The 27563-nt window shown below is 40.5% G+C and overlaps 1 protein-coding gene across 2 annotated transcripts in view; it reads right to left on the bottom strand.

Moving 5' to 3' along the window:
* LOC112859877 (S-adenosyl-L-methionine-dependent tRNA 4-demethylwyosine synthase TYW1) overlaps positions 1-27563 on the bottom strand; it is a 210959-nt gene that overhangs the window by 156031 nt on the left and 27365 nt on the right. For both annotated transcript variants that reach the window (XM_086692048.1, XM_086692047.1), the window contains exons 8-9: positions 19692-19809; positions 14990-15042 (exon numbers count right to left, since the gene is read on the bottom strand). In XM_086692048.1, the coding sequence (XP_086548174.1) occupies positions 14990-15042; positions 19692-19809 (171 nt within the window). The remainder of the gene's footprint in view (positions 1-14989; positions 15043-19691; positions 19810-27563) is intronic.

Raw genomic sequence — 27563 nt, forward strand, 5'->3', positions numbered from 1 at the left:
ACTCGGTCTCCCTCTCTTTCTCAAAAATAAACATTAAAAAAACAAAACAAAAAGACAACTGTATACTTTGGTATGCAACAAAAGTGCTTTACACATACTTGCCATTTCTTCATTTAATATTCTTCAGATATTAAATACTCTTTAGATATTCTTCAAAATATTAAAAAGACAGATAGTCACAGGTAGAGATGTTTTTAAATAATTTCTGCAACTTCATCAAGGTAATTCTTAAGTATAACTGACATTAAAAAAAAAAAAAACAGAGTGAATGCACTTTGACTACTTAGTACAGTTTGGTATACTGCCTTAATTCATACTGAGGGGTCGGCCTTTTTAACCAACATTGCTTTTGCACCATTAATGCAAATGTCCACCCAGCAAAAAAGACAAATGACATCACAGTTTTATTATGAAAACAGTATTGACCTCTGGGACACCCAAGGGTCTGCAGATCACATTTTAAGAACCACCATTGTAGGTTACCAGCAATAAGTAATCTTGTCAATATAAAAAAATCAAGGATTTTGTTGAGAGGAAAAAAGTGGTACAATTACAAAATGAAAGAAATTAACTGAAAACTAATGTTGGAATGAGAGTTCAACCACTTTGGAAAACTACTCATAATGTCTACAAAAGCTAAACATGTGTTTAAGCAATTCTACTCCAAGGTGTACACCCAAGAAAAATGAGTGTTAAGTCCAAAGACTGTACATGAATGTTCATAGCACTGACTTTATATGAGCAAACACAGTAGCAAAAAACTAGAAACAATCCATTGTCCATTAACAAGTAAATGAATAAATGGCAGCCTATGTACACAACGGAATATATTCAGCAAGAAATGAAGTATTGATTCACACAGAAACATGGAAGAACATCAATAACGATGCCAAATGAATGAAGCCAGATCAAAAAGAGAACATAATACATAACTATATTAAATTCTAGAAAATATAAATTTTATATGCAGAGACAGAAAGCAAATCAGTGGTTTCCTGGAGATAGAAATAAAGAGATAGATGGATTACAAAGAAGCACAAGGAAATCTGGGGGCTGTTCATTACCTTGATTTTGATGTGTCTTCTCACTAATACACCGATAGGCCAAAATTCACAAATTGTATACTTCGCATACAATTTCTTGTAGGTCAATTATACTTCAACTAATGTTAAAAATATTTTAACTAAGAAAGGGGGGGGGGGTAGGGAGGGAAGATGCAGGAGTCAACTAGAAAAGTTCCCACCAACCAAATTGTGACATTTAGGATCAATAAAATGACTACGATGGGTTGAGCTGATGAAAATACATCACTACATAATGAGATTACAAAACAGAGAAGAAAATTCATTGCCATCTGAGGCAGCTAATAATATAACATCCACTTTGAAACCTGGTAACTACAGAGAAAGAACTAAACATGTATCCTGCTCGCCAACTGGAACAGTATTTCAGAGTAACCAAATATCTGTAGTTAATAATAAAAATTTTCTTCTTTAAAGAATAATGCTAGTTAATAAACAAAGAAGAAATAACAGAATTGAAAATATGATTTTACAAAATCTAATCACGTATTGCCTCAGCCAAGTACTATCAATTGGTGTTAAAGAAAAAAAGCGAACCGCAGCTTAATAGTTGACAGGAGTCGGGATTTTTTTATTTATTAATTTTTAATGCCACTATAATTAATATACAGTATTATATTAGGTGTACCATATTGTGATTCAACAGTCACTGTTCAGTTCTCATCATGGTAAGTGTACTTTTAACCCTTCTCCTATTTCACCCATTTCCCTCTGGCAACCACCAGTTCATTCTCTGTATTTAAGCATGTTTTTCGTTTGCCTCTTTTTTAATTTGTCCATTTTGCTTCTTAAATTCCACATGAGGGAAATCATCACTTAGCAGTACACCTTCTAGATCCATCTATGTGGTTGCAAATGGCAAGATTTCATTCCTTTTTATGGCTGTGTAATATTGCTGTGTGCGTGTGTGTGTGTGTGTGTGTGTGTGTGTGTGCGTGTGTGTGTGTACACACACATACCACTTCTTTCTCATTCATCTGTGGATGGACGCTTAAGTTGTTTCCATAATTTGACTATTATAAATAACACTGCAATAAACATAAGGGTGCAAACAGCTTTTCAAATTAGTGTTTTTGTATTCTTTGGGTAAATACCCAGTACTGCAATTACTGGATCATATGGTAATTCTAGTTTTACTTTTCTGAGGACCCTCCATACTGTTTTCCACAGTGGCTACACCAGTTTGCATTCCCACCAACAGCACCAGATGGTTCCCTTTTTCTCCACATCCTCACCAACACCTATTTCTTGCGTTTTTTAGTTTAGCCATTCTGACAGGTGTGAGGTGATATCTCATTGTGGTTTTGATTTGCATTCCCCTCATAATGAGCGATGATGAGCAACTTTGCATGTGTCTGTTCCCCATCTGGATGTCTTCTTTGGAGAAATGACTGTTCATGTCTTCTGCCTAATTTTTAAATGGATTATTGGGGGTATCTTTTAGCTGTATAAGTTCTTTATATATTTGGGATACTAACCCTTTTTCAGATATATCATTTGCAAATTTTTTCCTCCCATTCAGTATGCTTTTAGTTTTGTTGTTTCCTTTGCTGTGCAAAAACCTTCTATTTTGATGTAGGCCCAACAGTTTATTTTTGCTTTTGTTTCCCTTGTCTCCAGAGACGTGTCTAGTAAGAAGCTGCTGCGGCCGAGGTCAAAGAAGTTGCTGCCTGTCTTCTCCCGTAGGATTTTGATGGTTTTCTGTCTCAAAGTTAGGTCTTTAATCCATTTTGAGTGCACTTTTGTGTGTGGTATAAGAAAGTAGTTGAGGGGCACCCAGGTGGCTCAGTCGGTTGAGCGTCAGGCTTTGGCTCAGGTCATGATCTTGCGGTTCATGAGTTCAAGCCTCACATCAGTTCTGCTGCTGTCAGCGTAGAGCCTGCCTCAGATCCTCTGTCCCCCTCTCTCTGCCCACCCCCCAATTTTTTTTAAAAAAAGGAAGCTAGTCAAGTTTCATTCTTTTGCATGTAGTTGTCTAGTTTTCATAGCACCATTTGTTGATGAGACTGTCTTTTTTCCATTGCAGAGTCTTACCTCCTTTGTCAAAGATTAATTGACCATATAATCATGGGTTTATTTCTGGGCTTTCTATTCTGTTCCATTGATCCATGTGTTTAATTTTGTGCTGGTACCATACTGCTTTGATGTAGTATGTCTTAAAATCTGGAATTGTGATACCTCCAGTTCTGTTCTTCTTTTTTAAGATTGCTTTGGCTATTCAGGGTCTTTTGTGGTTCCATACAAATTCTGAGATTTTTTTCTTCAAGTTCTATTTAAAATGCTGTTGGTATTTTGATAGGGACAGCATTAAATCTGTACGTTGCTTTGGGTAGTATGGACATCTTAACGATATTGGTTTTTCCAACACATGAGCATGGAATAGCTTTCCATTTGTTTGTGTCCTCTTCAATTTCTTTCATCAATGTTTTACAGTTTTCAGGCTACAGGTCTTTTACCTCCTTGGAGTTTATTCCTAGGTATTTACTCCTTTTGGTATGATTGTAAATGTTTTCTTAATTTCTCTATTTCATTATTAGTGGGGAAGCTTTATGTCTTAATAATGCCAAAGTAAAGTTCTAGCAGCAAGGAGAAAAACATAACAATAAAAAAGAGAGTAGACTGTCATTATCCTGTTTCAGTGGTCAATATTAGCATCATTAATGTTAGGTCAACCAGATATCAAGTCTACTGATATGTATTAATGAATGCAATCAACGTGACTTGTAGTATATAATCAAAAGTATTAAATATCAATCAAGCCTTTCAATGCAGTTTCTCCTTTACAAGAAATATTGGGAATAAGGAAATATGACCAAAAAGACAAAGAAACACTAGATAAATCTGGAAGGTTGGATATTGTACAAAACTGGCCTAAAGAAGTCAGTGTCCTTTAAAAAAAAAAAAAAAATACTAGACTTGTTTACAAAAGTGACAACAGACAAAAACAGAGGAAATGTGAAGATTAACCAGTTATAATGGTCATTTGGGGGCTAATTCAGGAAATATGAATATGTTCGGGGTATTAGATGAGACAAAGATTTACTGAAAACTAGAGATTCACTGCCAGGAAAAACCAGGTTATAAAACAGTATGATCTCGGGGCGCCTGGGTGGCGCAGTCGGTTAAGCGTCCGACTTCAGCCAGGTCACGATCTCGCGGTCCGTGAGTTCGAGCCCCGCGTCAGGCTCTGGGCTGATGGCTCAGAGCCTGGAGCCTGTTTCCGATTCTGTGTCTCCCTCTCTCTCTGCCCCTCCCCCGTTCATGCTCTGTCTCTCTCTGTCCCAAAAATAAATAAACGTTGGAAAAAAAAAAAAAATTTTAAAACAGTATGATCTCATTGTATATACAGTCTGATCCCATTCAGGTTAAAATGAATATATATACAAAGAAAGCTTATGTATTAAGGTGTTAGTGCAGAGACTATGTTGGAAATACGTTTCACTTTATTTTTATTTCTCTAAATATTTTCATTTTCTACAACACACAGTGTTTCTACAATAATAAATGATTTTTTAAAAAATAAATCAGAACATGGGCACCAGGGTGGCTCAGTCGGTTAAGTGTCCAACTACAGCTCAGGTCACAATCTCACGGTTTGTGGGTTTGAGCCCCGGGTCAGGCTCTCTGCTGACAGCTCAGAGCCTGGAGCCTGCTTCTGTTTGCTGTGACACTCACTCTCTCTCTCTCTCTCTCTCTCTCTCTCTGCCCCTCCCCCACCCCCTACCCTCTCTCGCCCTCAAAAATAAATAAACATTTAAAACAGTTTTTAAAATAAAAATAAAATGAATCAGAACATACATTTCAATGGGGCAATAAGACATAAGCATAACATTTGTAATATGAAGAAGACACTGATAACTGCTTTCAGAGATGCAGAAAAACAGCTTTGGAATCAACAGTAGTCAGTCACTTCCCATCATGGAAAACAAGAAAAGTTTCCTTAGGTAGTTACGAAAGATGAGCAAAAGGCCTAGAACTCCACTATCCAGTACAGTAGCTACTAGCCATGTGTGGCTATTTAAGTTTAAATGAATTAAAATTAAATAAAACTTATAATTCAATTCTTCCTTAGTCACATCAGCCACATTTCAAGTGTTCAAAAGCCGCATGTGTCAGTTTCGTGGTCAGGCAGGCACGCGGTTAGGTATGAAGTATTAGGTGTGAGGTACACAGTTAGTATGTTGCACTGTATAGTGCAGATCCAGAAGATTCCCATCACTGCAGAGAAGTCCTATTGGAGAGAGCTAAAGAGGTGGATGTCTCCTCTCACTATCACCATCAATACATCATTCACAGCACTGCTGCCTTCCATCCCTTGAACACTGACTCCAGTTTACAGGTTCTCAAGGGAAGAATGCTTCCACCAGATTCCAGGGAAGCTGTGTTAATGGACAACCCTCAATGGTGGTTCTGCACCTCTTAGATCAGCTTTAGTTCCAGGCCATGCTTTCAAAGAATGTCTGTAGAGCAAACAGCCTTGGAAGCTAGAGTATCTCCCTTCAGGATAGAAGGCAGATTTGTTTTCTGTCCAGCATAAGAGAGACCATGTCTCCCTCCCAGCTAAAGGTTGGGCAGGTTGGCAAGCAACCTTCTTGTAAGACTGGGGACTTAACTTGGGTTCCTCAGTCATAACATAAATCTGACATGCATCCAGAGTTCCCTCGGGCCCATTTCCACATCAAACTCCTAGCACTTGGGGGACAAGGGAACCAACATGACATTCAAACTGCCTGCTATGCTTTGCCTTTGACCCAGGAACTCTGTGTCCTCTGCCAACATCTATGCAACTCTGCTAGGCTGTTAGCTTGTAAGTAAGAGAAAGCAGCACACTTTTCACAGTTGTTGGGTTTTTTTAATGTTTATTTTTGAGAGAGAGTGTGCACAAGCAGGGGAGGGGCGGGGAGACAGAGGATCTGAAGCAGGCTCTGTGCAGACAGCAGAGCCCAATGCAGGGCTCGAACTCACAAACTGTAAGATCATGACCTGAACCGAAGTCAGACGCTTAACTGACTGGGCCACCCAGGCGCCCCCATAGTTTTTAACCATTAACACTATCAGCTGGCTCCTTTGAGCTCCTCATGCCATAGAAACAAGAATTTTGTCAGGAACCAAGGGGATTTCTGGGGCATCTCTTCAGACTCATGGACATCAGTAAACTTAAGACAAGAGTGCCGGAGGGCCCACTACTGGCCCAAACTCTTCACTGACAGACTGGATCACCCACTTGGTAAAGAACCATCACATCGAGGCATTCATTGAGCACAAAGGACATGTGACCTGCCTAATGGAAGAAGAAAGTTATAAATACCAACAGGGAACAGGTGCAAGTGAGGATAGTTGTATCTATGCATACATATCTTTCTCTTCTCCAATTACTTACAGGGATGCGTCAGTGGTAGGTAACCTTATGATTTCATCCCTAGGTACAGGGTCTCAAAAGAGCGTTCTCCCTTTTAAAGAACAGAGTGAATGAATACATACATCCTCCCTTGCAGGAGTAGTGGCTGCAACAGAGTAGGCAGAAGCAAATGTTTTGTTTACATTATTGTTTGAAAAAGTAACTGCAGGCAGAGGGTGTATATAGATGCTGAACATCCAAAGAGGTACACAGTACAATACTCGCTCCCACGCCTACCTGTCTAAGCAGGGGCTAGACACCCTACGACACTTCTTCTCAGACTCCCTTGTCTGAAGGAACGCCACCAACGAGAGGCATTTATACAAGATTCAGAAGACTAAAAGGAGAGACTGTGGTCCCTCTCTGGCAGCAGCTGGCAGACACAAGGGCATACAGCGAACATCAAGTCTGCAGCGGCTTCAGAGTGGGCTCCTGGGAAACATCCGCCTTAATGCTGCAGCAGCTCAGGTCACTCAAGGCCTGTGAGCCCAGCACTTTCGATTTCCTCAAAGCCAGAAGCAATTCTCTCTGACCTTCACTACCGCGGGCCTTTCAACAGCTTTGTAAACGTTTAGTTAATTTACTTTATTAAATCTGTTCTTGCTAAAATACCCAGGGTGCTTTCTGTTTTCTTGGCCGACACAGATGGGCAGGATTTGGTCAGGTGGAGATTACAGCGGGGGAGAGAAGCAGCACACAACGTAGGGAGATTACAGCAGAAAAACGATGTTGAACAAGTGGATCATAACTACACTAAGTAGGCTCTTTCTCGGTTCAGGCCTCTATCACACTAATTCTTTGATCCAACAAATGTTTACTAAGCAATTATTACATGCCAGACTCTATTCTTGGTATTGGAAAGAAAAACAAGGACTCTCAGGTTGGGGAGGGGCTGAGAGGAGAAGGGAGGAGACAGATAATAAACAAAGGTACCATCTAGTAAATGGTAATAAGAGCGACAGAGAAATTCCAAGCAGCCTAAGTCGCTCTGATAGAAACTCTCTGAGCGGAGATCTAAGAGACAGAGGCCATAAAGCTTGGGAGGAGTCTGGACTCAGTGCATTCAGGGACCAGCAAGAGGGCTAGCATGGCTGGACTAAAGCACGGAAGACCAGATCACACAAGGCCTTGGAGGCCGTGATAAGGACTCGGGCTTTTATTCTGAGTGAGATGGGAACCCCTGGAAGTTCTGGGCAAAAAGTGAGAGGATCTGATCTATCTGGCTTCTGTGTGGGGAACAGACAAGAGTGGAACCAGAACAAGCACTCACATCTCTGAAATAGTGTAAGGAATATATGACAGAGACTTGGACGAAGGTAGTATAAGCGGGGAAAAGTAATCACATTCTGGATATATTCTGAAAAGAAAATTTGCTCATGGAATAGATGTGGGAGGGGGGAAAAAAAACCAGAAGAGTAAAAATGACTCCCAGGTTTTTGGCCTGAGCAAACGATACAGTTGCCATTAATTGACAGAATGAAGACTGAGGGGAACAGATTTAGGAGAGAAAATCAATAATTCCATTTTTGACATGTTAAAGTTCAAGATGCCTATTACACATCCAAATTGACATGTTGAGTAAGAGGTAATGGAGAGCCACTATAAGCTTCTGGGAAGGGAGTAGCTAGAGGAGAAGTATACTTCAGAGATTAACCAAGCTAATGTCAGATAAATTGGCCAGGGGAGACAGAGTTGGGGATTCACTAGAAGCTGGTACTAGAGGGAAAAAAAAAAACTAGCTGCAATGTTCAAGAGGACAACGTGAAATTGGGAAGGTGGCAATGAAAATGGATTGGGGCAGGCGTTCTCAATGGGACCGACACCACCCAATGAGGGTATGAAAATCTGACTACTAGCAATAAGCAGGTGAGGCCAAGGGTTTCACATCTCCTGCAATGCTCAGGATAAATCCCATGAGAAAAAAAAAAGTCTCCACTTCCTTTCAAATGATTCACCAGACCTCCATACTCGCGAAAAATCTGATTATAATTATCTGAGCATAGATTCCAACTTCTTCTTGCTAATAAAGTATTTCCTGCACAATTGTACCAGATACTAAATTTTCAAGGAATGCAGCTATCATGTAAATTAAAGAAAACACTTTCTTTTATGTAAAACTTTCTCCAAGAAATTTCACCATTTTGAAAAACCATGAAAATAATGCTGTTTTCTAGTATTTAAGTCATGAGCAAATATCTGTATCTGTGTTGTATTTGTAGGTACCACCTACAAATACATTACAGGGGAGATTCAAGATGCTTTTGGTAGACTTAGAACCAGATATTCAATTAACAGACATATGAAATACAAGATTCTCGCTAATCAAAGTTGTTTTAAAATTATTAGTCATTCTGGGGCACCTGGGTAACTCAGCTGGTTAAGCGTCCAACTCTTGATTTCAGCTTGAGTCATGATCCCAGTTGGGGGATCAAGGGATCATTAGATTGAGCCCCACATCAGGCTCCGTGCTGAGCGTGGAGTCTGCTTAAGATTCTCTCCCTCTCTCTCTCCCTCTGCCCCTCCCCCTACTCACGCACGCATGTGCTCTCTCTCTTCTCTCTCAAAAAGTAAAAATAAGAAAAAAATAATAAAATTATTACAGTCGTTATATCGTATGTTATACAATCGTTATATGTAACAATATATTGTTAATTTTTATAACATAAGGACAAGGTATCTATCTTGCAACAATTATTTGAAACTGAACTTGTTTTGTGGGGATTGCCTGCCGTTTCAAAATCTTACTCAGAAACTGTCACCAGAGGTCTACCACACCTGTTGGCCACTCGCACTACCATTTCTGCCTCTCCAGTCCATCCTCTGGTCCTATTGTCACTTAAAGGTATGGCCTCCAAGGTTTCGTTACAAATGAAAGACAGAATGTGGATCTCAACAAGATGTGGAATTTCAAGGCAGAAGATAAGTATTTTCTAAGACAATCCATCTCTACTCCTCCCAAGTTGCAACATAAAAGATTTTTGAGTCAACGGTTATAAGCGAAACACCACCCATTTGCGAGCACATCCTACTTTCTCATTTTTCCAATTTGATAATGTGTAATTGCTTGGCCTGTTAGCCTTACTTCAGTTAGGGTTACTGCCCTCTTGCCGTTATCATACCTACATAAGTCTGGCTTGTTTTTACTTCTTGTACAGAATAACTTCTAATCTGTTTGTCTCTCTTAACTGCAAAGTCGTCCATCACAAGCAGGTGCAAGCAGTGCCTGTCCCACAGTGCCTTCGAATGGCGTAGTGCCTGAGCATTTTATACAGAAATACAAACCATTTTAATACAAAGTACTTCCTCTTGTCTCTCCTTACATTACAACTAGAGCAGAACACTAACTTTCTAAATTATGCATGTGACACTATATTTGTAAATCCATAAACTTAATCTAGCTGTTGTAAAATGCTGGTTATAAGCAGAAGGCATTGAGTCTGACATTACTGAAAATCACTGGATTAGAAGAGACAAATACTGGATGTTAAAAGGGTTAAAAAAAATAAATAAATAAAAGTTGAGCACAACAGTATGTTGAGTGACTAAGGTGCCAGAAGTATCATCAGCATGTTCATGCCCCAAAGGGTGAAGGCAGAAAAATAGTGGTGAAAAAAGTAAGAGTTTCTCAAATACTAATCAACGACAGCAAAAGACCTAGGGGGCCGATGGCACTGAAAGCATGCTCAGGGAAATAGTGAGCGGACAGGATACTCCGAAAACAACGGGGGCTGCAGAAGCAGCCTCCCTCTTAGGGAGGGCCAGCAAGGCACTGAGGCACCAAGCAGAGGTCAACTGTGGATTATGGCAGTGAGGGCAGGGGCATTCCAAGAGAAAGATGAAGCCAGAAGCATGCTTCCTTGCCAAGAACAAGAGAGCACACCGTTAAAGCCTGGTTCTAGAAGAGGCAGGAGTCATGATATATATAAAAAATATAAAATATATATAAATATAAAATATATATAAATATAAAATAAAAATAAATATAAAATAAAAATATAAAATATATATAAAGAATATAAAAAAAGTCAAGCATGCCTGGAGAAGAAAGCCTGATTTATTTAGAACGGTCAGGTCTGAGCTAACCAAAACCTCAACAAGAGTGGCTCTTTGTGGGGAACACTCGTTATGGGGGTAGGACAGGCTGGAAAAAGGCCGGGAAGACAGCAATGGAGCCACTGCGACATCGGGAGCCAAGTTGCTAGAGGCCTGCAGAGACTCAGCTCCTGGTGACACAGCCACAAACAGTGGCAGGAGAGTCACACCATCCACGTGATAAAGAACTAGTATCCAGTATATATAAACAGCTCTTACAAGCGCTGTTAACCCAATGTTAAAATGGCAACGAATTTGAACAGACATTTCTCCAAAGATTCACCAAAGGCCAAGAAGTAAACATAGTCAACAATGTTTCCCATTAATGGAAATGCAAATGCAAATCAAAATCACTATAGGGTAACAATCTCACACCCACTAGGATGGCTATAATGCAAAAGACAGACAACAACAAACATTAGCAGGTTGTGGAGGAACTGGAACCCTTGTACACTGCAGGTGGAAAAAGAAAATACGCTCAGTTTTGCAGTCCCTCAAATGATTTAAACATAATTACCACGACCCACAAATTCCACTCGTAGGCCTATAACCAAAGCACATAAAAACACGTCCACAAGAAAACCTGTACATATAATAATGTCCATAGGAGCGTAATTCGTAATAACCAAAAAGGGGAAGCAAACCAAATGTCCATCAAATGATGGACGACAACAACAAATGGGATATATCTACACATGGAATACTACTGGCCATAAAAAGGAATGGAATATTGATCTGTATTATCACACGGATGTGCCTTGAAAACATTATGCTAAATGAGAGAAGCCAACACAAAAGGTCACATCATGTACGAACATCCAGGTTAGGGGAATTCACAGAGATAATAAGTAGATTAATGATGCTTCAAGGGTGGGAGGAGAAGTGTGAATGAAGGTGGACTGTTAGTGGGTGCATGACATCTTTCAGAGGGGACAAAAATGTTCTAAAATTAGATTGTGATAATGGTTGCAAAGCCCTGTGAATATACTAAAACCCACTCAACTGTACACTTTAAAGTGTAGGAGTTATATAATAGGTAAATTATATCTCAAAAAAGCTATTTTAAAATGCCATCTTATTTGTTCCCATGGGATTTTAACTTATGGAAGTGAGTACCAACCTGGAGAGGCCAATGCCAGTGAAAGAATATCTTGCTTACATTTCCCAAGACAAGAGGTCACCCCCACCACACAGGGTAACAGAGGACTAGCAGGTTTGTTCAGGAGACAGAGCAAGGAGAGAGGGGAAAGCCTAGGCCAGAGCTTTTACTGGGGATCCCTTGGGAAAGGCAGGCAAGACAGGGTAAACAATGCAGCATTGGTTTGTCTGAATAATTCAGGCTATAGCACTGTCACTAGTTGTCCAGTACCTGGCCCTGGGATAATACAGAGTGGGTAAGATATTGGCATGGTGTGTAAGTGAGATAAGGAGGTAACTGAAGGCTACAGATTCAGGATTGGTTGGTTGGCAAACTCAAGGCAAGCTATTATTGTCTTTAGGAATTAGCTAGCCCTGGGAGGGACAGTTTCTCCCCAGGTCTGTAAGGCCCTCAAAAGTCAGAGCATCAAGACTACAAAATGAGGCACCTGGGTGGCTCGGTTGGTTAAGCGTCCAGCTCTTGGTTTCAGCTCAGGTCCTGATCTCTCACAGTTTCCTGAGTTCGAGCCCCGCATTTGGCTCTGTGCTGACCGTTCAGAACCTGCTTGGGATTCTCTCACTCCCTCTCTCTCTGCCCCTTCCCCACTCACAGGGTCTCCATCTCTCTCAAATAAATAAATAAATTTAAAAAACTTAAAAAAAAATACAAAATAAGAAAATAGTTAATATAACTGGCCCTGTGATGAATTAATGCCAAACGGACAAATTCAGAATCTAAGGAACCAGAACAAACATAAAATAGAAACTCACAGGCTGATTCTAAAATTTATATGGAAATGCAAAGGACCCAGAAGAGTGGAAACTCTCTTGGAAATAAATAAATAAATACACAAACAAACAAAGAGAACTTATACTGCCTAATTTCAGACTTATTACAAAGCTACAATTATCAAGACAATGTGGTATTGGCATGAGGATAAACAAACAGATCAATGGAACAGAATAAGGAGTCCAGAAATAGGCTTACCCGTAGACACATGACTGATATTCTACAAAGGCCTAAAGTAATTCAATGGTAAAGGGAAAGTCTTCAACAAATGGTACTGAAACACCTGAATATCCACATGGGGGACAGGAGAGGAATGAATCTTGACCTTTACCTCATGCCATTCATAAAAATCAGATCACGATGAAGTCAAAGACCTAAACATAAAAGTTAAAACTATGTATGAAGCTTTCATAAAAAACAGTGACCCTGAAGTTGGCAAAGATTTCTTAATATACAAAGAATGCTAACCATTAAAAAGAGGAAAAAAAAAGATAAATTGGACTTATCCAAACTTAAAACTTTAAAAGATACCATTAGGGAAATGAAAAAAGGAAGCCACAGATTAGAAGAAAATATTCACAATGAATATTGGGCAAAAGACTCATTTCCACAATATATGAAGAACACCAACAAATCAACAACATAAAGTCAAATAACCTAATTTGGGCAAAAGATGTGAACAGACACTTCACACATATGAACAGCCAACAGGCACATGAAAAGTCATGCCTCATCATCAGTAGTCGTCAGCAAAATGCAAATTAAAACCACACTGATCCCTAAAAACAAATAACCCAGTGAAGAAATGGGCAGAAAACATGAATAAACACTTCTCTAAAGAAGACATCCGGATGGCCAACAGGCACATGAAAAGATGCTCAACATCGCTCCTCATCAGGGAAATAGAAATCAAAACCACACTCAGATATCACCTCACGCCAGTCAGAGTGGCCAAAATGAACAAATCAGGAGACTATAGATGCTGGAGAGGATGTGGAGAAACGGGAACCCTCTTGCACTGTTGGTGGGAATGCAAATTGGTGCAGCCGCTGTGGAAAACAGTGTGGAGGTTCCTCAGAAAACTAAAACTAGACCTACCCTATGACCCAGCAATAGCACTGCTAGGAATTTACCCAAGGGATACAGGAGTACTGATGCATAGGGGCACTTGTACCCCAATGTTTGTAGCAGCACTCTCAACAATAGCCAAATTATGGAAAGAGCCTAAATGTCCATCAACTGATGAATGGATAAAGAAATTGTGATTTATATACAAAATGGAGTACTACGTGGCAATGAGAAAGAATGAAATATGGCTTTTTGTAGCAACGTGGATGGAACTGGAGAGTGTGATGCTAAGTGAAATAAGTCATACAGAGAAAGAGAGATACCATATGTTTTCACTCTTATATAGATCCTGAGAAACTTAACAGAAACCCATGGGGGTGGGGAAGGAAAAAAAAAAAAAAAGAGGTTAGAGTGGGAGAGAGCCAAAGCATAAGAGACTCTTAAAAACTGAGAACAAACTGAGGGTTGATGGGGGGTGGGAGGGAGGGGAAGGTGGGTGATGGGTATTGAGGAGGGCACCTTTTGGGATGAGCACTGGGTACTGTATGGAAACCAATTTGACAATAAATTTCATATATTGAAAAAAATAAAATAAAATAAAATAAGCTCACACACACACAAAAACACCACACTGATACCACTGCACACACATCAGAATGGCTAAATTAAAAAAGATTTTCAATACCACAGAATAGTGAGAAAATGTTCCACCTGGAAGTTTCATAAATTGCCAATCCAAGTATAAAATAATACGGCCACACTGAAAACAGACTGGGAGTTTCATACCTACATTGTGACCTAGCAATTCCACTCCTAGGGATATACCCAAAGGAAACTGACACATACGTTCATAACAAAGTGCTACATAAGAATGTTCACAGAAGTTTTACTTGGAATAGCCAAAACCTGAAAGCAACCCAGTGTCTATCAACAGATTCAAACCTGTGGTATGTTCATTGTGTTGAATAGTACTCAGCAATAAAAATGAATAAAACTACTGAAATTTACTACAACATAGGAATCTGAGAAATATTATGTTGAGTTTAAAAATCCACCTGCAGAAAAATACACATTATGATTCCATTCATATGAAATTCTAGAACAAGCAAAACTAAACCAGTGACAGCAACTAGAACAACTATGTCCTGGCTGATGGGGAGAGACTACTGGCTAGAAATAAATACAAGTGAACTTATCCGGAGGAGAAAAATGGCCTATATATATCTTAATTTAGGTGGTGGATAAGGGTTTTTTATATCCATCTATACAGGTTGAACTCATTTAACAAATTCAGTCAAAATCATTACATTAAATGTAAATTATACCTTTAAAATGGTAAAATTCATTGGCTACATAGAACAGCCATAGAAAAGTTGCATAAAACAGAAATAAAATATAATAATTTTAAATAAAAACAAATACCTTTGTCCATCTGCAAAGCTTCACCCCAGAATGGCTCCCAATCAACTGATAACCTGAACAGAAAAACAAGGAACACAAAATTGAACTGATTCAAAGCCTCATATTAAAAGGTGATTAAAAGGCACCGGGGTGGCCCTGTCGATTAAGCATCCAACTCTTGATCTCAGCTCAGGTCATGATCTCAAGGTGTGTGGGATCAAGCCCCACATCTGGCTCTGTGCTGACAGTGCAGAGGCTGTGTGGGATTTTCTCTCCCCACCTCTCTGCCCCTCCCTCACTCACATGTGTGCACATGCACTCACTCTCAAAATAAATAATAAACTTTTAAAAAATGGCAATTATAAAACTAACAAAATCATTCTTCTTTTCTGCATAATGGTAGGCAACAACCCAATGGCAGAAAACATTAACAGTTGAAATCACCAGGATGATAAAACAACTTAAAATGTTTATGTATCTAGGGGCGCCTGGGTGGCTCAGTTGGTTAAGCCTCCGACTTCAGCTCAGGTCATGATCTCGTGGTTTACAGGTTCGGAGCCCCGCATCGGGCTCTGTGCTGACAGCTCAGAGCCTGGAGCTTGCTTTGGATTCTGTCTCCCTCTCTCTGTGCCCCTCCCCTCTCACGCTCTGTCTCTCTCTCCTTCAAAAATAAACTTAAAAAAAAAGTGTTTTTAAATGTTTATGTATCTAATAACATAGACTCAGAATACATAAAAATAGGCTAATCCAAAATCATAGGGAAAGATTTTAACATCTTTCAGTAACTAACAGATTCCATAGATGGAAATGCAGTATGATCTAATCCATACTGTAAATGTGATTGAGAACACATGGTATTGCCCTCAACAACTACAGAATTCACCTGTTTTTCAAGGACCCAAGGAAATTCCGTAAAAATAAACCAAATGCTGGGCCATAAAGCAAAAGCAAGTAACGATATACTTCAAACAAACAACTGGGGAACTCTCGTTGGTAATCTTTGAAAAAAGATAAGAATCAGATGGGCAAAAGGATATTAAAATAAATACTGGGGCATCTGGGTGGCTCACTCGGCTGAGCGTCCAACTTTGGTAGGGCTGTGATCTCTCAGTTCATGAGTTCGAGCCCCACGTTGGGCTCTGTGCTGACAGCTGAGAGCCTGGAGCCTGCTTTGGATTCTGTGTGTCCCTCTCTCTCTGTTCCTCCCCCAGTCATGCTCTGTCTCTCTCTCTGTCTCTCTCTCTCTGTGTCTCTCTCTCTCTCAAAAATAAACATTTAAAAAAAATTTTTAATAAAGAAAGAAATAAATAAAAATAAAGAAATACTGCCCCAAGAAGAGGAAAAACAAAATTCCAGGAACCATAACCCAACGTGAATTCTCAGGACCAGTTCCACAACCTAGCATTTAAAATTCATGAGCTACAGAAGATATGAGAAGCATGGAAAAGCCATGCCAAAGTAATCACATTTCCTTTTTTAATAAACTAGTAGAGCAAACAAGTAGAACATTCTGATTTCAGAAAGCACTTAATGAAGTTTCTCACAAGGCTTCAAGTAATAAGCCACAATTATCATGAGTCTCTTGTATAAAAAGACTCTTGACTTGCAGACAAATGAGGCAAATGGAGAAATATAGTCTGGATGATGGCAGAAGTGGATCCGTGGCTGGTTAAATATCCATATTCAGAGTGTGATGATTAATGGAACAATGTCAGTTTGGATTGTAAGTCTCTACTGGGCTTTGTCTTTTACCCACTTCCACATTTATGTAAATATCTTGCATGTAAATAAACAAAACACCGCTTATCTATATGAAGACAGAACAGAGTGCAACTGGACAGCTAATCTCAGATGCAGAATAAGCATTTAAGAGATTCCTACAGAAAATTCCAGTTCTTCTTTTGGATTCCTACAGTCTATTAGTGTCTTTACATCCTTCTCTTCCAAGATACATAGGGTTTTATAAAATTTTGCATTGAGGTAGGTATGAGAAAAACTGCCGAGTACAGGATGGACAGACCACAACGCCAAGATAAACCAATGGTACGCAGCTGCTAGAAATCACACTGCACAATTCTAACCAAGATAAAGTCACGGAGGATTTACTCTCCCACCTGAAACGCCAAAAATGGACAAAATATATGAACAGTTTCCAAGACATGAAACACCAGGCAACAAGGGACAATAATCCCAGAAAAGATGGAAAACATAGGAGGCGAGCCCTGCCATACCCAGAGCTTACTGCCCTCAAAGTTTCCAGGCTGTGCGGCAGGGAGAGGCAATGCACACACGGCTGGGTATTTTCTCGGAGTTGAGGACGTGGAAGCAAGAGTTGGGGAGCCCACACGGCTAGAGTTTGCAGAGCTGAGTACCAGAGAGTCAAAAGCTACACAGAGATTAAACTCATGAATCTGTAGAGGATTCCTAGAAATTCTGCCTGAGTAATGCTTCATGCATATGTGAGAGAAAAGCTAACCAAGAATGGGAAAGAACCATCTTAAAGGACTGGAGGTGCGCCTGGTGCTCACAGCCAGCTGGGAACTGTGTCTATTCACACCAGTCAGAAGCTTAAGATTCACAAGGCAGAGTACACACAAGTGTTTTGCCCCGATAGTCATAAGTAATTAGCCATATTCTGAGTCAGCTCTGGTCTCACTTAACAAGTCATAAAAGCCAGATTAAAAGGCTCAAACTTGTTTCCAAGTAACTGCTCTTCATCCTAGAACAAAGCTCAAGAATGTTTTATAGGAACACAAAAATATCTAGCACCCAATAAGGTAAAATTAGACCTGGCATCCAATCAAAGATTAACCAAGCATGCAACATGACCAATGAAAAAATAATCCAGCAACCAAACTGACCCAGAAATGACACAGATGTTAGAATTACATTAAAACAGTTGTCTAACTGTAATTCGTGGGCTCAAAAAGTTAAGTAGAGACATGGAGAATATAAAAAGGCCAACACTGAATTTCTAGAGATGAAAACTGTAATGTCAAAGCTGAAAAAAACACTGGATAGAATTAATGGAAGATTAGACATTAGAGAAGATTACTAAATTATACCTGAAGACATAGCAATAGAAGCTATCCTAAAATGAAAAGTAGAACAGAAAAAAGAATGTTTTTTAAATTGTCTTTAACATTTATTTATTTTTGAGAGACAGAGCGTGAGCAGGGGAGGGGCAGAGAGAGAGGGAGACACAGAATCCGAAGCAGGCTCCAGGCTCTGAGTTGTCAGCACAGAGCCCGATACGGGGCTTGAACTCACAAACCAGGAGACCATGACCTGAGCCCAAGTCAGGGCTACTGAGCCACCCAGGCACCCCCCCAAAAAAAATTTTTTTTAAGTGGTACCTATATGAGTCAGTATGTAAGACTGTTTCTAATTACATCTAATTAAGTCAAAATTAACAGATAATTGACTACTTAAACTAAAATAATAACAATGTAGCGTAGGCCTCTAAGATACATAGAAGTAAAATGTATGATTATGATCACATGGAGGTTGACAAGGGGAAAACACAAGTGTGTTACTGCAGCTTCTTCCACTGGACATGAAGTGGCGTCTTAATCACTCAAAGATACACTGTGATATGATCAAGAGGTATGTGTAACACCTCGAACCATCACTAAATACCAATACAGTGCTATAATTAACAAGCCAACGAGGAGGTAAAACAGGATCATAAAAACATAATCTAGGGGCACCTGGGTGGCTCAGTCAGTTAAGCATCTGACTTTGGCTCAGGTCATGATCTCATGGTCCGTGGGTTCGAGCCCCACATCGGGCTCTGTGCTGACAGCTCGGAGCCTGGAGCCTGCTTCGGATTCTGTGTCTCCCTCTCTCTCTGCCCCTTCCCCACTCATGCTCTGTCTCTGTCTCTGTCTCTCTCTCTCTCAAAAATAAACATTAAAAAAAAATTTTTAAAACAACTTACTCTAAAGGAGGCAGAAACTGGAAAAAGGAAATCAAAGAGCACGAGACAAGCAGAAAACAAATGGCTACATGAGAAATGTAAACCTATCATGAAATCAGTTTAAATTGTCTGAATACCCTTATTAAAAGGCAGACTACACATATATATATTATATACATAAATATATGTATGATCTGAATATTCTTGTCTGTCTCCTCTAATAGGCTGGTGGCTCCTTGAAGAAGATACTGCATCTTAAGTTTCTCTGCATGGCCAGGACTATCACACAAAAGGGTCTCAATAAACACAGAAAGATGGAGTGAGGGAAGGAAGTCAGTCCACTGACTCCCAACTGACCACTCATCTTCTACAGGAAATCAGTATTATTTGTTCTCAAGTAAGGCCTCCTTGATGAGGTAGGACCACAAAAACCCAAATACACTTCTACGTAAAACATTTCTAATTGACCCAGCCTAATATCGATAGAAGCTTCTTTTCTGCATTTAATAATTTTCCCTTAACAAACGACGATCTGTGATGGCATTTTCCGTCTCTGTGCCAGAGCCACGCTGATGCTAACATCCCAGGAAACCAAGCACAGGGGAAATGTGCTGGCCTGCAGCCAGCGCACAAGGGGATCCTTCTGCAGGAACGAGAGGGGGCTGTCTCGACAGCTCCGGCCGCCACAGTGACAGGGCCACTGGGCCTTCTTCCCTCCCTCCCTATTTCACGCTCCTCACTGGGGTATTAAATGAGAGCGCTTGGGAGGGCGGTCCAGTGACAGCGCCTCCTGACGGTCCTCACCTTGTTTAGTAAGGGCTTCTCGGAGAGCAGGGGTTATCATAGCCCTTCTTTCACTGGCTTCACCCTTCACGGCGTTCCTGACCAGAGTGCTTTTCTCCTCCTGGTGCTCCTTCTCTCTCTGTATTGAAATTAAAAGAACAAAATTCAGAGCTGGCAGGGAGCGAGGAGAACAACAGCACAACAGTCACGGACACATGGCATGGGTAAGAAGGTGCGTCGCGAACCATGGCCCACACAAGCCAGTCTCCTCCAAAGTGACCGCATTCCCAGTCAGACAGTGAGCAGAAGGCCTGCCAGTCTTTTCTCTTTTCTTTTTGCTTTCCAAAAAAAGGAACTACATACTCAAACACATACACCCGCAAAATGTAAATCAACAATCCACTTATCTAGATGTCAATTATTTTTAGCAATCTGAGTACCGACAGCTGCCGAAATTCATCAAGTTATTTCTCTGAATTTCAATTTCCTCACCTGAAAAACAAGGAAAGTAATAGCTAGAGAGCAGGAACATTACAATTAAATGAAATAAATCACCAGGTACAATGCCTGATATATAACAGGAGTTCAATAAAATAGAATACTGCTGGTTATGTATCTGCAAAACCCCCAAAACAAGTCAAAATAGTGCTCTGAGATGCTCAGACAGCCATTTGTTTGGAGACCAAATTACTCCTCCACCTGCCATCCCAACAATGACTCCTTCTAGATGATCCTGTGGGGAAAATGTGTCTTCAGTGACAGAAAGAAATCTGAAGGATAATATAAGGCTGATTGTGTTTCCTTTTGACTTTGGGCCCTAGAAAATTCAGCAGTACGCTGATGGCTGTGTAAAGTCTCAAATCATGTTTGTCTTGAATTCTCTGTAAGTGGCTTCATAGTACATGATAATCTTCACCCTTTACACTGATTTCTTCCTCTATTTAAAAAAAAAATTTTTAATGTTTATTTATTTTTGAGAGAGACAGACAGACAGACAGAGAGCAAGCAGGGGAGGGGCAGCGAGAGAGGGAGACACAGAATCTGAAGCAGGCTCCAGGCTCTGAGCTGTCAGCACAGACCCTGACGTGGGGCTTGAACCCACGAACCATGAGATCATGACCTGAGCTGAAGTCGGATGCTTAACCGACTGAGCCACCCAGGCGCCTCAGCCTTCTTCCTCTATTTTTAAATCTTACTCTATGTACATATATTTTAAAGTTATCTGAATGTCTTTTTGTAAGATGGTAGAATGCTAATCAATTATTTCAGGGCAACACACAAAGTCTGTGCTATACTACATTTGCCAGATCTTAGTAAGAGCTGCAGAAATTCAAAATAACTCACCTTGGCAGCGGCCCCACCACCAAGCCCTAGACTACCTTCAGTGCCTGTCCGTTTGCAGTGCCCCGCCCCTAGAGAATCAGTAGTGAGAACACCTCACAGATCCCTGGATGTCTGAAATCTGCATCCAACTAATACAGACAGGAGGACGGTCCTTGTTTGAAGCTGGACAACAGGTGACAGGGATTCACTAGATCATTCTACTTTTGTGAATGTTCAAAGTTCTCTAAACAAAAAATGTAAAACAGATTTAAAATTTTTTAAAAAGAAACAGGTAAACCAATGAAATTTGGAGTTAACTTCTCTACCTTCTCTGATACGTCAGGGATTTACTCCAAAATTGGAAGTCAGTGAAAAACTACTTTAGAGACTCAGAGGTATCATGATGAGAAACATAAATCCAGTTAGTCCTATCTGTCCTAAACTCAGCATTCCTAATTACTAAATATAATCAAAATGCAAAGCTAATGAACAATTTTGCTTCTGTTAATATAGTTTTCAACTATACATTTCCACACAGAACTGAAAAAATTTACAAACATCAACAAATTATTCTCATCTATCATAAAAGTGATCCGTTTATTCCTAGGCATTTTCTTTAAAAAATTTTAAAGTTTCAGTTGTTCTTTTAAAATATTTAAAAACAAAAGTATCCTTTGGCTTTTTTTTTTTAAGTCTATTTCAGACCTAAAAAGATGTCAACTTAAAAAGGAAGTCTGGGGGCGCCTGGGTGGCGCAGTCGGTTAAGCGTCCGACTTCAGCCAGGTCACGATCTCGCGTTCCGTGAGTTCGAGCCCCGCGTCGGGCTCTGGGCTGATGGCTCGGAGCCCGGAGCCTGTTTCCAATTCTGTGTCTCCCTCTCTCTCTGCACCTCCCCCGTTCATGCTCTGTCTCTCTCTGTCCCCAAAATAAATAAACGTTGAAAAAAAAAAATTTAAAAAAAAAGGAAGTCTGTGGCAGAGCAAGATGAACTGACCTTGAACTTGACAGCGTTTAAATGTCTCTGAGGTAATTCCACAGCAAGTTACTAGAACTCCCTACTAATCATGCAAGAATTGCTCTCAAAAGCCTGTCACCACAAAACATCACCAAGCATGTATGCTTATCCCAAAGGCCACATAAATCCAAAACTGGACCCACCCGTGACACTGGCCTCTGACCAGTGTGCTCAGAGTTCCAGAGACACCCTCTTGTGGTTATAAACACACACACACACACACACACACACACACACACACACACACACCCCACCACCACCACCACAAAAAAACTAATTCTGACTCCTATGAAATGAACACTCTTAAAGAACGGTCATGGACCATCATCCATGTCCCATCACTAGAGAAATTATCCATCATAAAATATGAGGGTAGCTACTCCATTTCAACCATTTAAGATACAAAATTTATATAGGAAAGAGCTCAGAGGCCACAATGAGAGATCCTGAGCATTCAGGACAAACATTTACCATTCTGTCTCTATGGCAGTTTAGTCCCATCTTCCATATGCAGCAGTAACTTCATTTCCAAAAAGAAATACAATGGCTCATAACATTCCCGAAGGAAGTGCAAAGCGCCAAATTCTAATCTTGTAGGTGCAAACACTGTTCATTGTTTGCCCAGAATACAACATATATAGCTGCTATATGGCCGTAATAGAAATTACTGAAGATCCCACAACTAGTCAACCTTGATTCCTCCCTCTCCTGTGTGCCCCATTTGACAACGAGTAACCAAGTTTTAAAGGTTAATTCCCACAGACTGGCTCACTCCATCCACAATGCCATTGCTTCTGCACACCAGCCTTGGTTTCTCCTAAGGACAGGACAACTGCAAGAGCCAAACTAAATGGTCTCCCTGTCTCCAACTTGTAATCTCATCCCTCCCCAACTCCCAAACCCATCACATCTGCCCTGAAAGAAAACGAACGTCCTCTCCAAGCTGCTGCTTCCCAACACGCAAAAAGGAAAGCCAATTACAAGCTACATTCCTAGGCACTTCGGAAAATGACTATAAATAAGTGAAAAGTCCTTTATAAATAAACAGGACTACATTAATCTTACATAATCACAGGAGCAAAAAGTGGTACCAATTTTCTTTAAAAAAAAAAAAAAAGATATCATACAATATTACCTAATTCATTTTCATACCATTGTCCCAGGAACCACAGTACCATCCCAATTATCACCTGGGAAACAGGACACAGCAAAAAAAAGTCATCTGTTAAAGACTTTAAGGTAAAATTCCACCTAGCCGGGTAAGTGCCAAACAGGTGTTTTGCCACAAACAAGCTTTTCATTACCAAAGCATTTCTGCTGGGAAAAAGTCCTTCTGGATTGTTTCAATCTGTTTATTTCATTGATCCATCAGGTGATTCCCTTCCTTATCAAGTCATGCAGAAAACAGAATCCCCAAGCTCTCGCGAGAAGTCATCTTCCTATACAGTCAGCCCTTCTAAGCCTGGAGCTTTGCTGGCAAACGGTTGGGCATTCAGTAAATGGTGGCCGAATAATGAATGCCTCCAAACTACCAGACAGATATTCCTAGCTCTAGAAGAGCAGATCTCCCTTCTTTCGGTAACTGATTTTGGATCTGGCAACTTTCAATGTTAAAAACTCTCCTTCGGGGGCGCCTGGGTGGCTCAGTCGGTTAAGCGTCCGACTTCGGCTCAGGTCATGATCCTCATGGTCAGTGAGTTCGAGCCCCACATCAGGCTCTGTGCTGCCAGCTCGGAGCCTGGAGCCTGCTTCAGATTCTGTGTCTCCCTCTCTCTCTCTCTGCTCCTCCCCCGCTCACGCTCTGTCTCTCAAAAATGAATAAACGCTAAAAACAAAAAAAATTTTTTTTAAAACTCTCCTTCAGGTATTGAAGCTAAAACTGCTGCAATTTAACCCCGCATCTGCAGGTTCCATTTCTTTTTTTTAAATTTTTTTTTCAATATTTATTTATTTTTGGGACAGAGAGAGACAGAGCATGAACGGGGGAGGGGCAGAGAGAGAGGGAGACACAGAATCGGAAACAGGCTCCAGGCTCTGAGCCATCAGCCCAGAGCCTGACGTGGGGCTCGAACTCACGGACCTCGAGATCGTGACCTGGCTGAAGTCGGACGCTTAACCAACTGCGCCACCCAGGCGCCCCTGCAGGTTCCATTTCTTTAAGAAAGAAACCCCCTATATGCCACTTACTTGTCATAGCTCAGTTTTTAAATGACAAATTTTGAACAGGACTCGAAGTTTTTCTGTTTAGTAGGTTTTAAGAAAGCTTTCTGAACTCTCTGAAAAGCAGTTTGAACAGATGTGTCAAGAGCTTTCAAATGGTTTTCCTCTGACCCAGTGATTCTATTTCGGATAACCTGACTTAAAGAAATAATTCCAGAACTCATCCTAAGTGCTCCTGGCTGCACAGACCATGGGTGAAACAGGCTGGTTTAAAGGCAGTGGGTGTCTTGGGGTTGAAGGAATGTGTCGCCTTGTGTTTCTGGGTGAATCAAATGCCCAAAGCCTTAAAAATAATAAAGAAAGAAGAACAACTTCATATTATTCTACTGCAGTACTATGCGACTTTATAATAAGAACTGGACACACTGAGATGCTTTCATAAACTGAAATGCTTCTCTGGTGAGTAATTACCAAGCATTCACCATTTATTTCCAAAACTAATGATACGGATATCACTGTTTGTCTGCTTAACCGGAACATGCTGTGGGGAGTATTTAACAACATTTATTTACTGCAGAAAAAAAAAGGAACATTCTGCTCTACATTTACAAATCACAATCACGAGAAAAACAAAAAACAACCTAAGACTGTCAGGCTCTTGCTGACTCCTTGTGCTCTACCCACTCTTCAGATTCTCTTCTAAAAACCATTTCTCCCCTGGGGGCTGAAACAAAGAGATGGGAGTCTAGGCTTGGTCCCACCACCTACGAGCCTGTCAGCCATCTGACTTCGGACAAATTGCTTTATTTCTCTAAACCTACTTCCTACCCTGTAAATTGGTAAAGTGGACGTAATAATAGTATGGATATCAAGGTCAATGTGAGGATTGAATGAGACAATCCAATGTGTACTTTGACTTCTCCTAATACTCTGAATCTGTACTGAACTACCCTCTTGCCCTATACCCCAACCCATCCACTATATTCAATCAAATCACATTGCTTCCCAATGCCTTCAGGTTGAAGTTCACATCCCCCTGACAGAATGAAAAGGCCTCCAGTACCCTGCCCCTGCCTTCCTTCTCTAGTTCATTCTCCGCACATCTCCACCCCTACCTGAAACCACAGACACACCAAACTGTTCCCCAAACACGCCATTCGCCCTAGCACCCCAGCCCTCTGCATCCGTATCTGTCCTCCTAACCTTCCCACGTTTCACACGTTAGCTCCCTTGTTCTTCGACATCGCTCCCACCCCTCGAGTTCTCTTCAGCCCTAGACTCACCATCTTGGATCTTGCTACAGAGTGAGGGAGGTAGAATACCATGGTGGTACACCAGTCGGACCAAACCTATCCTATTTGAAGATATCTGCTTATACAGTAATAGCTCATAGTTACCAAGTACACACTACATGGCAGGCAATAAAATAAAGCGTGCCAGTGAATGAACTTAGTTAATCTTCATAACAACTTCATAAGAGGTTACTTTTATGATCTCCCACTTTAGAGACGAGAAAACAAAAGCAGAGAGTAAAATAATTTGCCCAAGACGCACAGGCTGAGACAGCAGGACTCCAAAAAACTCAGTGAGTATTACTCAAAAAGAGGTTATATAATAGGAATACGCTGGCCCAACCCTAGAGCCAATTGCTAACCAGTAGTAGTGTCTCCTCCAGAGTAGCAATTCAGGCAATTTAGTGCAATGCCTGGCAACGACTGGGCAGAAAGCAACTCAGGAATATGTATGAATGGACCCTAAAAGGCCAAATAAATGCATGGGAAAAAACAAAAAAACAAAAAACCAACAACCAGGCAGTAGTTTAGTGTATTCTGTCCAATATAGAATGAAAACACAAGCCATACTTGGAAACTCTGCCATAAGCTAACAATAAAGAAAAACAAAAACTGGTGGCTTTATTTTCATGTCACACTGAAGGCGGAAAAATATTTATTTTTGCCCCAAATCTAATGACTTTATGAGAAACTTTTTATGAGAAATCTAAAATGTCATAAACCAACTGCTTCAAGTTCATAAAGTCCAAAATCATTTCATTTAAAAAATAATTTACACAGATGTTCAAAATTTTCATTTGTTCTTTCTCTCCAGTGCCCTCTAATGGACAGAGATGAAAAGCAAAGTGAAAATGAACCCAAAAATTATTCTAAACTCTTACCATACACTTGAAATTTGCTGAAATTAAATCTGAAGTGTTCTCAATACACACACACACACACACACACACACACGCACGCACGCACACACACGCGAGGTAACTATGTGAGGTGATGGATTTCTTAACTTGATTGTGGTAATCTTTTCACAATGTACACACATATCATCACATTACACGCCTTAAAAAAATCAGTGTACAACCCTAACATATTTGTCAATCATGCCTCAATAAAGTTGGAGAAACAATTACTGCAAACTCTTCACTCACTGCAAACAAAGCTTTAAATATCTTCTCTTAACCTTCTGTAAAAACCCAGAAATCTGTCTAAATCAGGTATCTCGTACACTGAAATCTATCCTGTTTTAAGACTGTTTCGCCACTAAAAAATTACTCAGATTCTTAATTTAAGAGTCGTAAAATTATACGTTTGCTTTGACCCAGTATATCAATTTGGGGACAATATAACCTAAGAAATATTAACACATTTTTCAAAGCAAAAAGGTCTCGGGGTCCTTGCGTGGCTTAGTCAGCTGAGTGTCCAACTCTGGCTCAGGTTGTGATCTCGCAGTTCTTGAGTTCAAGCCCCACATCAGACTTTCTGCTGTCAGCGCAGAGCCCGCTTCGGATCCTCTGTCCCCCTCTCTTTCTGCACCTCCCCCACTCATGTTCTCTCTCAAAATAAACAAACAAACAAAAAAACAAACAAACAGTAAAAAGGTCTCAGACCTGTGCTAATTTTACCAGCAGAAAAACCTGACACAGACTAAATGGCCAGCTCTAGGAAAATGTATAAACCAGTTTAAAATATCTAAGCAAACTAACTTCTCACTTTGACATCTGTTGGGCTTTTAGAGGTGATGACACACTGTCATGTGCATGTTCGCATCTGACTCACACCTGTGAGGAAGGCAGAGGGCCCGGCCCCTGTTCCCCAGACAAGGGGATTAAGACTAGGGAAGGTTAAGCTATGCCCACAGGTCACTGAGTTACACACTGGCTGGGCCAAGCCCTGAACCCACACTCCACGCACTTGTCATTCTTAACAGCTGCTCTGCCAGGGGCTTCTGAAATACAGAAGCTACTAAAAATGACAGACACAATCCACACGTGGAAGTATTCAGAAACAAGGAACAAAAGCTGCAACAACAGGAAAGATGGACAGCAATTTTAAATTGAGAAATAATTTTGGATATATTGGCTTAGAGTTTTACACCCAACCAAG

Source organism: Puma concolor, chromosome E3 (genome assembly GCF_028749965.1).
Source record: "Puma concolor isolate L17-30 chromosome E3, mPumCon1.1.hap2, whole genome shotgun sequence".
Taxonomy (NCBI): Eukaryota; Metazoa; Chordata; class Mammalia; order Carnivora; family Felidae; genus Puma; species Puma concolor.